General features: G+C 38.7%; 1 protein-coding gene across 1 annotated transcript in view; it reads right to left on the minus strand.

Annotated features, from left to right (window-relative positions):
• SPTBN5 (spectrin beta, non-erythrocytic 5) overlaps positions 1–17,265 on the minus strand; it is a 90,661-nt gene that overhangs the window by 49,790 nt on the left and 23,606 nt on the right. The window contains exons 22-32 of the mRNA XM_059474229.1: positions 16,437–16,663; positions 15,734–15,920; positions 14,392–14,592; positions 13,243–13,359; positions 12,512–12,675; positions 10,661–10,793; positions 9,669–9,814; positions 8,373–8,487; positions 6,383–6,493; positions 5,062–5,241; positions 932–1,135 (exon numbers count right to left, since the gene is read on the minus strand). Coding sequence (XP_059330212.1) covers positions 932–1,135; positions 5,062–5,241; positions 6,383–6,493; positions 8,373–8,487; positions 9,669–9,814; positions 10,661–10,793; positions 12,512–12,675; positions 13,243–13,359; positions 14,392–14,592; positions 15,734–15,920; positions 16,437–16,663 — 1,785 coding nt within the window. The remainder of the gene's footprint in view (positions 1–931; positions 1,136–5,061; positions 5,242–6,382; positions 6,494–8,372; positions 8,488–9,668; positions 9,815–10,660; positions 10,794–12,511; positions 12,676–13,242; positions 13,360–14,391; positions 14,593–15,733; positions 15,921–16,436; positions 16,664–17,265) is intronic.

A 17,265-nucleotide genomic window follows, 5' to 3' on the forward strand; every position in this document is an offset into this window, starting at 1 on the left:
TTTAAGCATTAAGAGTGCTATTATAGAACTTCAAACTTTTATATGATAGATATTAAAATAACAATTATCAACATAGCATAATTTTCTAGTCAGTGAATTCATGCCACAAGGCTAGACTTTATTCAGCTTTCTAACACTGTATATCCACATGCCTTCTATGAATGATTTTTTTTCCTGCAGGCAAAGAACTTTAAAGTCAGCAAGATTTCTAGCTACCATAGTCATACAGTGCAATTCATATTCAGCAAATTTTCAGGAAATAGCTTGGTGAGATGGGAGAGTAACTTGCACAAACTCTGCATTTTTCTGAAGGTATTCAACAGACATGTTAATGAATTATCAGGGGAGAAATGAGCTGGTAGGTACTGGAAAAGAAATAAATGCTGTGAGAATCTTAGAAGTGATTTCTCTTGAGTAAACTGACATTTTGATTTAAATCTTTCATTTCCAGGGAGTGTATTTTACTAGTGTATTTTCTAGTGTAATGTTTTTCTACAGAAAATGTTTCAATCAATCTTTAAACTCTCTCAAATGTTTGAGTGTTTTCATTCTTTGGTTGACAGGATTTTGTCCAGACTGTCCTGGCGTAGGTATACCACTGTAATACAAAGTGTAGCACTTGTTTGAAAATCCAGTTTGGGAAGTTTGTAGAGTTGACTCTGTGGCTCAGAACATGGTGAAATTCTTGAAAAAGTCGAGATTTGCTGCGGGGGCCTTTAGGAAATGCCTCTACACACCTGCTGCTGGAGTTAGAAATGAAGCAGATGTTTTTGTGCCCAAGATAGGTCACATACCGAGGCAAATGTAGGTCATGCACAGGGACAAGTGAGTATGTGACTTGTATCTCACAGTGTGATAAAATACAGAATCATAGTTACCTTGGGGTGCAGTGCTGAATATGTATGACTGAGCTCAGAGGAGTTTCCATTACCTCTTTTGATGGCATTTCCTCATCTTGCAAGAGGGACTGTCCTAGCTGTACAACGTGACTGTACTTCTCCTCTCGTGCCTCGATCTCTGCCAGCAGCTGCTGATGCTGGGTGAGTCTCAGGCTGCTGGTAGATATGTCCCGAATAGACTCCTTGGCTCTCATTTCCCTTATGATTTCTGCTGTCCATAAGAAATAGTCCCACACCTGGAACCCCACAAAATATGAAAATTCAGGTTAGGGCTCAAACTCAGGTTAGCAGGTAGGAAAAATCTAAGGCTGACTCTTCAACTTTAAGTGAATAATAGGTAATAAAATAATAGATAAATAAAATATTTCATTAGTGCTTGCAGTATTTCTATGAATTTTATAACGATGGACAACACGACTACAGGAATTCCTATATACTGTGTTACATGATTTATAATATCATAATCAAACTGTCATATCATATCAGTGGCAGCAGGATATCATTTATTGCCCTTTAATCCATCTTTATTAAAGTATTTTCTGATGTTATTCCCTCATAAAGGATAAACCTATGTTTATATGGTCATTGTTAGGTCATCTTACATTTCTGTGAAAACTTCTGCTTATACAAGCCTATTGGAAAATTAGATTATGCACATATTCTAAAATGAGAATGAGAATTTTCAGGAAAAAAACAAATGCACTCTAATAGAACTGGGAAAAGGGTAAATCACAGGTCAGAATAAATTGCATAAGCATATTATGTATGTAGAAGTATAGGACTGAGATTGGGAGGAACAAGTATGCCATGCAGCTTACTTTCAAAATCTGATGAACCAATAAATATATTTGCAATAACTCAAAATGTGTGAAGCAATTATGAGCATGGAAATGCTAAAACAAATCCCTGAGGTTTATTTTAAAATTGTGATTGAAGAAAACTGTACAAGTAAAAATAATTTGTTGTTCTCTGTATGTCTTTTTCTCCATTTGATTCTATACTTCAACAGTCTCTTACTTCAGGCATCTTATTTGAATCTGCAGGAGGAGTTTTGCTCTTATGTCAGTAGGTAAAAACTAGGACTGTGAGTGATATACAAGGGATTATCTATGGTGATTAAAATTGGTTATAGTTTAGCTATGTCTGGATTAGTTTATTCAATTTTTAGGTAGTAAATGGTCTTTCAGGTTTATAACATTTATTTTAAAGTACTGTTATTTATAGTAAGTGCTGAAGAAAAATTCTCTTTTATTGCAGAAAATAAATTTTTTGTTTATCTTTTAAATGGTTGCTGGCTTTTTCACTGAAGGAAAATATGTAATGGAAATAGATTCTTGGCTGCTCCATTCTACCCATAGATTTCTGTTCCTATAATGAAAATCTTGTAAAGACAGCCAGGAAAAAAATTCAGAAAAGCACCACAAAATTGAAACTGGCCAATCTGGGGTCTTGACTTTAGCCTTTAAAGCCAAGATACTGCTTTTTTAAAGCCAGTGAACACAGCTACTAAATGACTCTTTAAAAAGACTGTGGTCCTTTTAAAGGGGCCCATGGTAGTGCACACTTGTTGGCATAATTTCCATTTGTAGAACTAATTCCTTCACCCAGCTGGGTGTCACTGTAGACACTGACATTGCACTTGGCACTGCAAATGTCTAAAACTCCCTGAGATTTTTGAGCTAAGCATTAGGAAAAAGTCCATAAGCCTCAGGATATATAATGCAATGGAACGAGTCAGGAGCCAATAAGAGGTTACTGGACTACCACTGCCAGCAATATTTAAGGATAGAGTAGGCATCAGTCTGCAGGAAACTCCTGAGCAGAGCCTGACTCTGATTTTGCAGATCCTAGCACAAACTTCACAGTAAGGGCCTCAGATCATTCAGAAATACTTTGAGTCTGTGTCTACACTCATCTTCCCTGACAAAGTTCCGTGGAAGATCTGAAGCCCTCTGCTGTGCTGTGTGTTGTCAGGTTCAGCTCTGCTACTTCATCACATTAAAATTGTACTTGCTGGGGTGTAAGGAGATACACTAGATGATGGTGCAGAATTCTCATTTTATAGAAATTGATTTTTTTGTTTGTTTGTTTCACTTTATCTGTGGATGATTTTTAAATGAAAAGGCCCTGTGGATGGCAAATGAACAATATAATGGAAAAGGTACTCTGAGCAGCTATGACTAACATTAAATTTGTGCACCTCTTGGCACAGCTGAAAGAGGAAAGGCAAAGTTGCCTCTTTGCCTTCAGTAGTTTGGGCAATATTCTGCAGCAAAGCTGTTCTTACCTACTGTAGAGTTTCTGAAATTTTTACGGTTATATAGCCATGTCTGCATAATCCTGCCTTGTCCCATCTGGGCAGCAAGACAGGCTTACCAAATTGCAGAACCGGCACTTCACTTCATCAGGAATTACTGTCACATAAGGAGGTGAAAATTGAGAGGACTGGGAATACTTTTTGCCATCAGCCTGACATCAGAGACAGAGGGAGTTGTCTGAGGCATAGTGCCATCTAGACACATCACTGAGAATATGGTCACATGGCTTTGTCATTTTGTTTAATGATGTCAAGAGTCATGAAGATCAAAGGACACACTGGCAGAGCAAGACATGAACTATAGATTTGTCATTCAGACCACAGGCTGCATCACACATTTCAGACAAAATTCAAACCAAAGGTGTTTTGCATCATTCCAGCAATAAAAATTAGACTAACACTCCCACAGGATGGGGACAACTTAAAATTTTTTATCTGAAGTCAAAAGCTAAATCTATGATGTAAGTTATGAAGTAAATCAATAAAGAAGTGAACTCTGAGTGACTACATTTTAATGGTCAAATCCACCAAGATCCACCTCCTGATGAAAATGCCTCCAGGCCGAAGACTTCAAGAATCCAATATATATGATAGAAAAATACATTCTAAAATTGTACATTCTACATTGCCTTGTTCATTCTATGAGTCCTAGATACTGTTAGAAAGACAGTGGGCAAATGAACTTTTCACCTACACCAGGAGAATCACACTAATTTTCCCCATCAACAGTTCTGCACATGATAATGGAACTTGTAGCAGTTGAAAAACAAACCATACCCTCAAAGCCCCCAAACTACCATAAACATCCTTTATCTCTAACCATATAACATTTCTTTGTATAAAATAAGACAGGTAAGGCTAATTTAAACACTTAGACTTAAAGCGGATTAATTGAATATGCAGATGCCTCTCATGTTAAAAAAACCAACCATGTACACTTTGTTGTGGTCTTGATCCCAGATCACAGCCCTAACATAAACTTGCAGCTAGTTTTTTTCAGGTGAACATAACCTGGACACTCTCTGCTTCCCCACTAAAAATGGAAGCAGAACGTGAACTACCAGAAGTATCTTGAATTGACACGATAGTTACACTTGGAACAGTTGAAGAATAAAAAAATGTAAATGCATTCTTGAAATCTACATTAGCAACTCCTTTCATGATGTAAGGGGGTACTCTCGCTGGTTTAGCACCTGCAGTGCTTGCAGCAATAATCTACTGATCTGCAGTGGGGTAGCTCAAGTGCCTTCACTGAGACTATTGACGTTTGCAGAGTACTCCATGGCAAATCACAGCTCAGTGACCTGCTGAGTTCTTTGGAGAAAAAGCAGCTGTGCATTGCTGATTTTGATGCTATGCTGATATATCCGTGTCCCTGTCTGAGCAGCTTGAGAGGTTAGTGCAAAAATCAGTGAGTTGTATTTGATACGTGCCGTAAGTGAACCAAGGGTTATTGCATGCCCTGAGAGAGAGAGAACAAACTTTTATGCATTCTAAATGGGACAGTAACATCTCTTTTTGTCACTCTTACTCAGTGGAAATTGCAAAGACTTTGAAAAGATTACTGCTATTCTGCAAAGCGGTGACTGCTTCTGACAGCTGACAATTATTCCTTACACCTCTGCATGGAAGCTTCTATTCCTACAGAAGGTAAAAAAATCCTTATCCTATAGAAAAGACCCTTATCCTCTAATGCCTTTCTAAATATCTATGAGCACTAAATGCTTGATTGATAACACAGAGAGCACTTGCAGCCTTTTACCAGCTTGGAAGTGAACCTCTGATTCACACCCACTGCAGGCAACCTTCCCTGAGTAGTGAGGGACAAAGGGCAGAAGTGCTTACATGTGCCTGAAACTCATAGAGCTTGTGGGCTTGTTCCAGGAGTCTCCTGCGCTGCTCCACTTTGGACTTCAGGGCCTTCCAGTTGGCCACTACTGCCTGCTGCTTTGCCTTCAGGTCTTCCACCTGCTTCCTGGAGCAATGGGGCAGCACCTGGTCAGCAGCGTGGATCAGCTCCTGCAGCTGTGCACAGGGGGCGAAAGAAGAGGGTAAGAAGGAGAGCATCATGGAGATCCTGCTAATATTAGAGAAGTTCTGATAAGGGCTATCTTTTCTGTACACGAAAATACACCATTTTCTGACTTAACTCTTCTTGTATTAAACAAAAACTTCTATAATGTCTTTTGTATGGAGTAATAGTGACATCCAGTGTTTGTCAAGGCTCATCACAAGTGATTTTTCAGAGGCAGATTTGTTTTCCCTTTTTTACTACATCATTTATTATATGAACAATGAAAGTAGTATTATAATTACTATTATAATGCAAGTAATAGCAAAAAAATTTTTTCTTTATTGACTATATAGCTTAACTGTGACTACATTCTCTTCATGCATGTCTCATGCTTTTTTACTCTTAAAAGTAATGAGAAGCTGATGGGATCAATTCTAATGTTACTACCCCAAGGCCAAAATATTTGAGGCCGCTGATAAGTAACACTGGGATAACTTCAGTAATCTCAGTATAACTCATGCTGTGTTTTACACTGTATATACTATTGTATACTATTACACATATTATACAAGAGTGAAAACTCATGCTGGTTTCAATAGTTTGTTGAAGCCAATCAAGTCTCCCATATACAAGGTACAGGTTCTTATAAAATTTTACGTATTTGTAACATTTACATTTATTTACATGACATTTACATATTTGTATTGTGAGCGCCATCCTTTTTCTCACAATCCAATTTGTACCAATATTAATTTTGTCTGCACATAAAACTGATTTTGGATTTTTCTTTGTAATCACTTGAAACCCTTTGAAGAAGAAAATAAGCATATCACAAAGCCTGGCATAATCATACATTTCAAACCATGATCAAAAATATTCCTGTGAATCACTTCAATGGTCATATTGAACTACTGTCAGTAGTTATTACAGTATGCATCTTATTTGATAAGTTTTAATTACCTACCTTATCACTGCCATCAGACCTTGACTATATAAAAACCCCAGAAAATGAAGGAAAATCACTAGAGATTTCCAGGCTTTCTGTGAGAGACAGTAATAATTTGGTTCACAATACCAAATTATTATTATTATGCTTTTCTTGGAAAGCTGAACTTTGGCTACACATTGAAGACCACAAATGACTGCCATTACCTGCTGCTCATTCCCAGAGAGCTCGTGCTCCAAGGCCACATGGTTCCGGAGCTGGGTTTGCACACCTCTCATGTCCTTGGCAACATCATCTGGAATACTTTTGGATTTCTCCTGGAAATAAGAAATCAGAGAAAGCTTTGGGTTTTTTTCCTGTTTCCAAGCAAAACTCATCAAAAGCATACATAAAATTATATTGGGTACTCTAACTGATACTACACAGTTGAGGACATTCTGAGTCACTCAACTATGATAGATAAAACAAAGCCAGAAAAATCTCTCCTAGTAACTCACTTTTAAATATCCTAATGGCTAAACTATTCAAATGGACTGTTAGAAATGAAGGTTTGTGTCTTTCCTTGATCAGACAATACAAGAAAACTTCTTACAGGCTTTGTGTTGGGAATCAGTCTTGAGTACCTACTGCAGGGACAGTGAATTCTTAAAAGCAGCATTAACAAGCAACAGTTTCAGTCCATTCTTCCTGTGAACCATCTTTAGATATAATTTTGGTTATATATGCACAAGAAAAATTACTGTAAAGATGAGAGAAATGGAGGGACCACTACATAAATGGAAATGTAAACATTTTTTTAATTCAGCAAAGGTTCTGAATGGTTGTAGTTGTTACCCAGACATGCATTGGAAATTATGCAAAATGAAAAGGCATTTCAGCTGGACAACTTCACTGTCACTAAAATTATTAGAAATTTGTTCCAGGTCAGTTTAGGGAAAATTAGCAGAACATTTCTTACCATTGAAGAACTGCATTTCTGCAACAGAATCACAGGCTAGTTTGGGACACCAGCAGTGTGTTTTGGTAAGGTGCTATAGAAGGAGATGCATGTTGTAGTTGCCTGTACTGTGATGGCACTGGAGCTGGTGACTTAAGCAAGGTCTTCTAGTACTATGCTCCTCTGAGAACAGCTTTCCTTGGTGGGCTTCTGACCAGGGTACACAGGAAGGGATGGATGAGATGACTGCTCTCCCTCCCTGGTGTGAAGCTATTAACAAGATGCAATGCAAGAAGGGTGTAGTGGTTGCCTGGACCAAACTCAGCATGGGGGTAAACCAACAGCTGGTCTGTGAAGTGTTTTTGAACCCTTACTTGTCACTGTCTCATCATTAACTACTTCATCATTGAAGTTAAATAAGCACCAGGTGCTTATTTATATTGTGAAAAGCCCAGCTGGTAAATAGTGAAATATTGTGTTTGATTTTCTCTTCATGACAGGGGAAGAAAACAGGAATAACATGGTTGAATAGGGCAGCCTCTGCCAGCACAAACAAGTAGAAAATTCATCACATGTAACCAAACAAAGCCCTGTTGCCTTGCAAACAGTGGAACCCCTTGGATCACTGCCTCCTGTAAACATCTGCGTTAGGGAAACCACACCTCTCATTACAGCAAGGATGTGGTTTCTCTGTGAAATTCTTCAGGATGTTCAGATAAAACAGAAGGCTGAAGATTTTTTTTCGGGAGACTTCTCCCCCTAGTTTTCATGCTGGGACAGTTTGAAATTATTGCCAGTACTGGGCACTGGAATGAGAGGAAAATATTTTTGGCTCAGCTTTTCGCTTCAGATCACATGATTGCCTGACAACTTTCCAGGCTAATGGTCACTGTAATCCAAACAAATGCCTTTTTCAGAGGAGAGTTCTTCAGCACACATGAAACTACAACAGTGTACAAAGAACCACCATGGTGGGACAGTAGTTTCTTAGGCCTGATGACTGCAAACTACATCACTGTATGCATTGCACTGTGAGGCACCTTAGTGCAAACCCTGATCTTCTCAGCTTTCCCCACAGATCAGCAACTCCAGCTCCACCTTGTTTCACCAGTGATTCTCATAAGGTAACCAGTCACGTGTCAAAGATTTACCCAGGATTTGAAGTCAGCAGTAAGAATGCTGAGAATCATAAGAATATTCCACCAAAAAAAAGCTGAAATAAAGTTTGCATTATATGAGATTTTCCTATGAATTTTTACCTCAATATGGGCCAGAGCATCTGTCAGATCTTGGTAACACTTGTGAATCGCCTCAGCATCTCTCAGCTGCTCACCTCGTGATCTGGTCATTTCCAACAGTTCCTCCCAAGAGTTCCTTCAAGGTAAAATGGGGAAAAGAACAATGTAAAACACTTAAACTAGCAGTAAAGGAGACCAAATGTCTAAAGAAATACTGAAAATAGAACCTGTTCTTGCTTAGTTTTTAATTCCTGCCTTTAAATTCTGTTGGAGTTATTCTCTGAATGGCAGCGTGTCTCTTACCCTACTCTGTCCTCCTGTTTGCTCCAGGAACTTAAAGAAATGGTCCTACTTAAGAGTTCCCCCCTCAATTGCACTTTTCAGGTTTTATATGCAGTACTTGGAGTACCAAGCATATAATCATAGAATATCTTGAGTTGGGAAAGACCCACAAGAATCATTAAAATCCAACTCCTAGCCCTGCACAGAACACCCCAAGAATCACACCATGCATCTGATAGCCTCGTCCAAACATTTCTTGAACTCAGGGTGATGTGACTGCATCCCTGGGGAGCCTGTTCCAGTGCCCAACCACTCTCTGGGTAAAAAACCTTTTCCTAATATCCAACTTAAGCTTCCCTTGATTCAGCTTCAGGCCATTTCCTTGGTCCTGTCATTGGTTGTCACAGAGAAGAGATCAACCTCTGCCCCTCATCTTTCCCTCCCAAGGAAGTTGCAGACTGCAGTGAGGTCTTCCTTCAGTCTTCTCCAGACTGAACAGACCAAGTGACCTCAGCCACTCCTCATATGAGGAGCTTCCCCTCAAGGCCCTTCATCATCCTCACAGCGTGTCCTTTGGACACTCACTAATAGCTTAATAACTCTCTTATATTGTGGTGACCACAGCTGCCTGAGACCCACTTCTCCTTTGGGCCAGTTTGGACTGATGCCAGAACTAAGAAGTTCAGAGCATCTCAATGTTACTCTGCAGTGCAGTGATGGGATTCAAACGCGAAAAAAAAGGAGCAATAAAAAGCATCTAAACTCTGAGCCTTTCATCTGGTGATCCTCTTTCAAAGGGCAAAGGAAGTTCACCTTGTAAAACACCTTCAAAGCAATTTACAAGAAGCCAGAACAGCAAGTATTATGTTTATTTTTAAATGAGGCTGGAAGCAACTCTGTGTGAGCAAACGACATAGTTTGCAATTAGAGAATCAGGAGGACATGCCTTACCCCTTCCTAGTTTCTTGTTACTTCCTCCTCCTTGAGAGCAGGTGGAAAGGACAAAGCATTTTAGACCTAACAGAAGGCTCCTACCTTAGTTGTTTCTGCATCTGCCGAATTTCCCAGGACTCAGAATACCCTTGGCTCAGCAAGTTGTCTGCCAGCTGCTGGAAAGCCACAACTCTTTTCCCAGCTGCTTCCAACTGATGTCGGAATGCATCGTATTTGGCACAAAGTTGCTTTAGAAGAGAAAACAAGAATAAAGAGAAAACCCCTTTTGAGTGCTCTCTTTTTCCAAACATACCTGCTCATCAGAACACAGCCGTAAAACATGTAATAAGCTGATAATACTTAGAGGTAGAGAAACTTCAGAGAATGACTGGATTCTACTTTCAAAGACCATGAGAAGCTTCAAACTCTTAGCGAAACATGAGGTTTGTGATGCAGATGGGAGGCATAAACATGGTTACTGGGGACAGAAATAAGCTGTGTGCAATGAATTTAAATTATAAAATTATGTGCTTTTACTTAATGAATGCAAATGCGTATTCAGTGCTGTAAATGGATAATGTAGTCTGATTTTCAGGTTTAAGACAAGCTATTTTGAAATAAATAATAAATATTATAAAAGTTAAGATGAACAGGTGAATTGTAGTGATTTCTAACAGACTGACATTGCAGTGATTTGTAGCAGGCTGACATTAGATTGGTTCCTATGCCATGTGAGAGGTCTGTATATCAGCAATCACAATTAAAAAGAAAAAAAAAAAAAAAAAAATCCTAAATGGGTACCATACTGAAATATCTACTTATTAAAAATAGAAAAGATTTGCTCTCTGAAGGTGTAGACATTTTAGCATGCAGTTGTTTCAGACAGCTCAGACCTCATGGTAACAGGATGCAATCTGCCTGTTCTTCAGTCCTTCCCATCCACTTCACCCTTTTCTTCACCCAACCATCTTCCAGGTATTTATACTTACTTCTTACTTTATCTTTTAAGTTTTCAAGGACAATCTTAGTATCTGTTTACAGTCTCACTACATACAGTTTATTTGATTTTTTAATCTGCTACTCAAAAAACTCACCAAAACGTGTTCATAATCATTTCCATAGTCTTTAGAGCTGACTGTTTGTTTCTGCTGAGTGATCCAGTCTTCCAGATCTTCGTATTCTTGTAGAAACTCATGCAAGAGAAGAGTTTCATCGAGCTTCTTCCCTCTGTTGGGGGAAGGAGACAAGATAATATAATTAATAATAGAAGAGAAGGGCTATCAGTTACTTTCTTCCAATGAATCCCCAAAACCTCTCACCATCAAAATTCATTCTCTGTAATGAAAGAGCTGATTATTTCTCAGATTTGGAAATGATGATTGTAGGATGACAGCTGTCAGACAGGTCATGCTCGTCTCATGAGCTGAATTTCCCAGAAGGGTACTGTGCCTATCTGAACTCTTTTTCTGCTCTGTTTTTGATTTTGCCTGGGGTTTGTTATTGCTTTTGCCGGGTTTTTTTATTTCCATGAGAAAGAATCCCCTTTATTTTTTTCCAGATCTGTCCTGATCTGTCTTTCTAAAGATAATTGAATTACTTGTGAAAATGAGAAGGAAATATGTGAAAATGAGCATCAGGAAAGCAGATGCTAGGAAAGCCTTTGGATGCAATTCTCATATTGCCTGTTCGGCAGAATTGCTCCAATCTGTTACATATTTCCAATGATCTAGATTACTTTATAATTCAGCCAGAGACATTACAGGGCTTCCACAGCAAAAAAAAAATAAAAATAAATAAATCAATTTTCCATCTATCAGCCTGCCATTGTGCAAATATTGCAGAAAAGAAGAATCTGGCTTCCCAGTTTGAGTCACAAATGTTCATCACAAGAGATGTAACTTGTTAAGAGTCCAGCCCAAGGAGAATGCAAATGAGAGGTGCAAACCAGAGCACCAATAAGATGCCACAAGACACAGGTTAACATTTAGAAAAATGAAAACATTTCTGTGTTCAACACACAGAAGTGTTTTGATATTTCTAGATTATTTCTTTTCCTGAAATTTTCAGTCACAGGTTTTTCTATAGATGCTTTTACTTCTTCAACTGCAAACAAGGTTAAAAATAAAAGGTAAAATACCAGCATTTTCTTTAGGTTTAATTTTTCTAGTATTCAGATTAATTTATTTGTTATTCTGCTTGCAGAATCCTCTTCCTTTTCTGAGTGAAATTTTTGTGGGGGAAAAATCAAAGTTGTTCAGACATTTTTTTCTTTCTGAAAAAAAACTGTAAGTGTTAAAATCCTTTGTACAAGCCAACTGTTCCTGTTGTAAATATCTTAATGTAATAATAACTGAAAGAAAGTGAAATTAAAAGTAAAGAATCATTCAAGAATAAAAGCCTTCCTATACTAGCACAGTCACTGGGTACATAAATAAGTGAATTCATTATTGTGTCTCTTATGATATGTAAAAATCGAGCAATTTTAAAGTAACATTAAGGGAACATTCTAAAAATATTTTTTCCAATTGATAGCAGATTCTAAATACCACAAATGAAAGCCAGAATCTGGCACCTGAAGTCATTTTACAAGAGGATGAATAAAGAGGAAATTGGTAGATATCAAATCCTTAATATGTAGCAAAACTCCTTGAATAAATTGTAGAAATCATGTTCAGTAAAATGAAAAGCTCATAAATGCACAGAATTACAATATAGAAACAAGCAATTTCCTAAATATAATTGAAAAAAGAGGAGATAATATAATTTAATTATAAAATGTAGAAGTAAAATAAAATTGATAACAAGAACAATATTATAACTATAATGAATTATTTATTTATAATATAATGAATATAAATTCCAGTGACGTAACTGGAGATATCCTTTATGGATTTCAGTGGGCTTTGAATCTCATCTAGGATCCAAGGGGGAGTTCTGGTTTATACCTTGCTGCTGCTAGCTCCTGCAGCTCCTGGAGCCTTGAATGAACTTGTTCCTTTGGTGCATCAACCTCAATGCACTGGATGGAGCCCACAAGAGGAAGAGTTTGGGCACTTTCACTCAGTTCTTTCAACAAATCTTGGTAAATGGCAATCTCATGCTCCAGTGCCTGACAAAGCAAAACAGTGAATTGAGAGCCAGTTGTCCGAGATAGCCACTGCCTGCGAACAGCCTAGGGTGCAGTGACTGAAAAAGAAATATTTTTGGGAAGGATGGGACATTTCCAAGACCTGAATAATTTCAGAGTATTTTCTAGCAACATTAAAAAAAATTGTACAGAAATTCAAACCAATTAAATGAATAAAGACAATTAGAATTCCCTGATGGAATATTAGGTAAAGTATTCCTGGATTAATACTTTATCTGTATCTTTGATTTTAGGAAAAAATTACAAGGCTTCTGCACACATCTGCTGAAACTGAAAAGCAGATAGTCAGATTTGGCCTCAGAGGAATATGAGAATATTCACTATCCGCCTTTTCCCCCAAACTACATTTCACCAACCAAGTTAGTAAACTGCACTGATCTCTTCTATCAATCTATTCATATGTAGACATTTATCAATGCAAAACATTGTAGATAGCTGGGCATTCAACTACCAATAAGACAAACAATTTTATGACTGCAGAGGGACCAAAAGATCAGGCTAGCCCACAGAATTTAGGCAGTGAAATACCTTATGTTTCTTGATGAGTTTCAGTGTTCCATCTTCATCTTTACCATAGTCCTTGCTTGTCACGAGTGGATATTTTTCTGCTATCCAAGCCTCCAGGTCTGATGTATTCATTAAAAACTATCAGTTAAAGAGAAAACAAATAAGCTTCCACTTTCAAAACATTAATGACATTTTTTTCTTACCTAATAAATTCTAAATAGATGGTGCACTGTAAGGCTTACTGTAATGTTTTATTTAATTCACTGTTCTCTGTGAAATCATAAAATAATTAAGAGATCACAGATGGAAGACTTCAGTGCAAGATAACTAAGTGTATAATATCAGCGGGACATTTCTCCTTCCTCTGCCTGAGAAGTTCAAATCACTGTAAGAATCAGGCTTCATAAAGTCTACAGTCCTGACAAGTGTGTTCATATATAGAGGAAATAAAGGCCAGATGATCGAATGGAACAAACTTTAACTGGGGCTGTGAACTCCATGCAAATGCTGTTTATTTCTACAAAACTGCATGTACCACCTGAGTAACTGAACTCCTAAAGGACCCACTGATGACAGAAAATTTGGATTATCAATATAAATATTTGCATGCCATTTTTAGTTTTATTTTTTTAAACAGAATAAGCATGAAGGTCCAGAAGCCTACTGAAAAGAATAAAGTCAAACTCCCTAACTTGTTCGGAGAGTATCTGAGAGTATTTGAGAATATCTGTTCCTCAGTATCATTTTATTGCCTGGAAAATTGTTGCATGGAACAGGTAAAGAATGGATAGCACAAGAAATCCTCTCTTTTCTGATTTCCATTTCATAATTCTCCAGCATGAAGGGCCAGTTCAGGATTCATTACATCAATAAGTTGAAGCCTGAGACTGTGTAAAGACACAGAGAAAGGAGCTACTACTGGGAGAAATGTGTGTTCTGTGCATAGCTGTATGGGATGGGTATAGAACCCAAGGGAACCTGTAGGGCAGCAGGTGGAGAGTGGGTCTGCATTCAGCTGGGCAGTCCAGACCTCTGTTCCCATGAGTCTGGCCTCCAGCAGCTGGAGAGAATACCAGTCCCAGCAAAGCTGGATTTTTATTCACTATAACATTTTGGTTCTCTTGTTCATCTGAAGAAGCTACTGTGCAAGCTCTTTGCTTTAATTTGTACCTCCTGGAAGCCAACTGAGTGCTGCAGCTGCTTCATCCTTTCCTCAGAGGATGTCTCCAAGCCCTGCCAGGCAGTCAGAAGCTCCTGGCATTTCTCACTTATTTTCTGAGCTGATGGGTGCTGGTCTACAATCATTGCCTTTCCTTTATCCAGGACCCGCTGGACTTGCTGTTTGTGGGCATTCACTTCTGCCTGCAGTTCCTGGGAATGAGGGAAAAGAAAAATTAAGAATAAAGGATATGTGAGGACAAGTAAATTCTACGTGCTCCTAATCCTAAGCAAAACTGGCAGCTGATGACAGTGGGCAGAGTACAGCAAGAGGACACCAGGACTGTCTTATTCCTGCAGCCTTGGTCAGTGGTGCCAGCCCCCACACATAATGCTCTGCTCTCGGTACTGCCATCGAGGGACGAGGGAAGGGTGTGTAAGGAAGCAGCACACATCCCCTAACTTCCCTGCACCAAAGCCCTCTCTTTACCATGCTCCTGCCCCTTCCCCTGTCCAGCAGCCAGGGAGATTTGGGAGCAGGAGCAGATCACAGGCTGAGACAAAAAGATGGTGGAATCAGAAAAAAATGTTGAGCTGGTGATGCAAAAATAAAATATCCAAGATGATGAAGTGGATGGAGGATGATGGAAAGAGAGACGCTGTCATCAGTACCATGAAAACTATCAGACTACTGCTCCATAAATCCTCCCCACCAGTCTTATAAATGTTCTCATGAAATTTGGGATTAAGGTGCCACAAAATCCAGCATTGCTTGTGGTGCAGGACAGCTGAGGTACCACTCTGGCTGTGAGGAACTGCTACAAAGAATCAAATTCCCCAGAAATTAATATTAACCTGTCCTTATAAATACAGTGGCTGTAGCTTGTCCAGACCATTGTAAAATCTGTAGAGATTTAAGATAATTGCTAAATGCCCATTATATGCTCTCCTAGAAAATCCAGCATCCACAAACTTCAATATACAATTTATAATGAAGCCATAACCAGAAAACTACAATAGTTTTATTTTGTTTACTCTTTTCCATGTAGTGTCAAATGCACTAGTTTTTTTAATCCTTTTTTAATGGGAAGAGCTCTACAATTTCTCACATTAATAATTCTCCATAATACGACAAATTTTGCACTTCTCACAGGAATGTTGTATTTGCTCTGAAAATCATCACCACTCTGCTGATTGGTGTCGATCCAACTGAACCATTTTATCTGGACCAGAGATGGAATCAGTGAATGTACTCATTGAATGCTTTGACTGTGCAGGGGTGGGTGCAGGTTTGTAGGCTGAGGTGAAGTGCAGTGGGTTACCACACTATAAAAGACTTGAATAAAGGAGGTACCTTGTGCTTTTGCAACAGGTTTTGAGCCGCATCCAAGGATTTTCCGCAGTTGGTGGAATGGGCAATAGGCAAGCGCTCATTGATCCAGTTCAGTTCCATGTCATGATAATGGTAGAACTCATAAAGATCCACAGCAGCTTCCAGCAACTTATGCCTCTCATAAAGAGGCGCTTGCAAAGACTCAAACCTAGGGGTCATCCATTAAATACATGTTAAAACAAAGCTTTATCCTCATTCTGCCAAGGGAATTGGACGACAACACCATCATGGAGATTTTGAAGCACTGGACACTTCTTTGCAATTAAATTTCAATGTTTAGTAGTTGCTGCACATACAAGGATTCCTTGGCAAGCAGACCTATATGATACCGCTAAATGTAAGCAGAGAAAAAATTATTTACACCTTTAAAGTCCTAGGTTTGTCCTGTGATGTATTGAATGCTGGATCACTGTACCTCTTACAAAGCAGTGGATGAAGTAGGGATAAGAAAGGGACTAGAGGAGGAGTGCAGCTGGCAAGGAGCAATGTTCAGTCAGGGTCAACAAGCAGCTGTGTAGGTACAGATCAGGTCCAGCTGGAAGGAAAAATCTTACCCGAGTATGGGTTAAACTTAATCAACCAAGAGAATTTTTTAGAAGGTAGAATAAAAAATGCTATTTGTCACAAGACGTGGACGGGAACAAAAAACAGAGGGACACTGTACCTTTTCAGATATTTCTGTGTTTCATCCAGAATCCTCTGGGAGTCAAAGTGATTGGTGGCCATTTTCCTTGCATGAGATACAATGGCATTCATTTTCTCTGCCAGCTCACGTGTCTCATTTTCCAGCTGTCTGTGCTGCTTGAGTAGATCACGGCTCGAGCGCAAATCATGGCCTGTCTCAGATTCCTGAAGAACTTTCTCAATTTTTTCTATCTTCTTTTTGGCATCCTGCCAGGAAAAGATTACAGCACACTCATACTGTCCTTTCAACACTTTCTGTCACTCACTCCCTCTTATGACAGCTTCCTGGGCACAATTTTTAAATCCAATTGTCCTTTCTTGGTAATATGATGTCTGGATGTCTCTAAGAGACATCTTCTGGGAATATTTTGTTTTATGAACTATTTTGGAGTACTCTTCTCTCTGAAACACTAAAACACATCATTGAAAACTGTCTCTTTGAAATATCTTCCAGCAACACAATATAAAAGCGTTACACAATCTTCAAAGACTTCAGATTGTAGCTATAACTCAACAGCAATTCCATTCATAATGGTCTCACAACAGCTTCACAGCATATTTGTCCTTGTTATAAAATTAGACTGGATGACCATGTGCTTAATACAGTGTCATGTCTGCAGCCCCAGACTGCCTCCAGGCAAGCACTTATGTGTGCATAGCACTGACCCCTATAGAGTTTGGGTTGTTTTCCCAGTGCAGGATGGCCACACAGATGCAGTGTTGAGCCCAAGTTCAACAGCCTGATGCTTTGCTGGCTGTTATCATGCTCATAAATTTGAAGTTAGCTTGGATACTATAATATTGGGGTT

Source organism: Ammospiza nelsoni, chromosome 6 (genome assembly GCF_027579445.1).
Source record: "Ammospiza nelsoni isolate bAmmNel1 chromosome 6, bAmmNel1.pri, whole genome shotgun sequence".
Taxonomy (NCBI): domain Eukaryota; kingdom Metazoa; phylum Chordata; class Aves; order Passeriformes; family Passerellidae; genus Ammospiza; species Ammospiza nelsoni.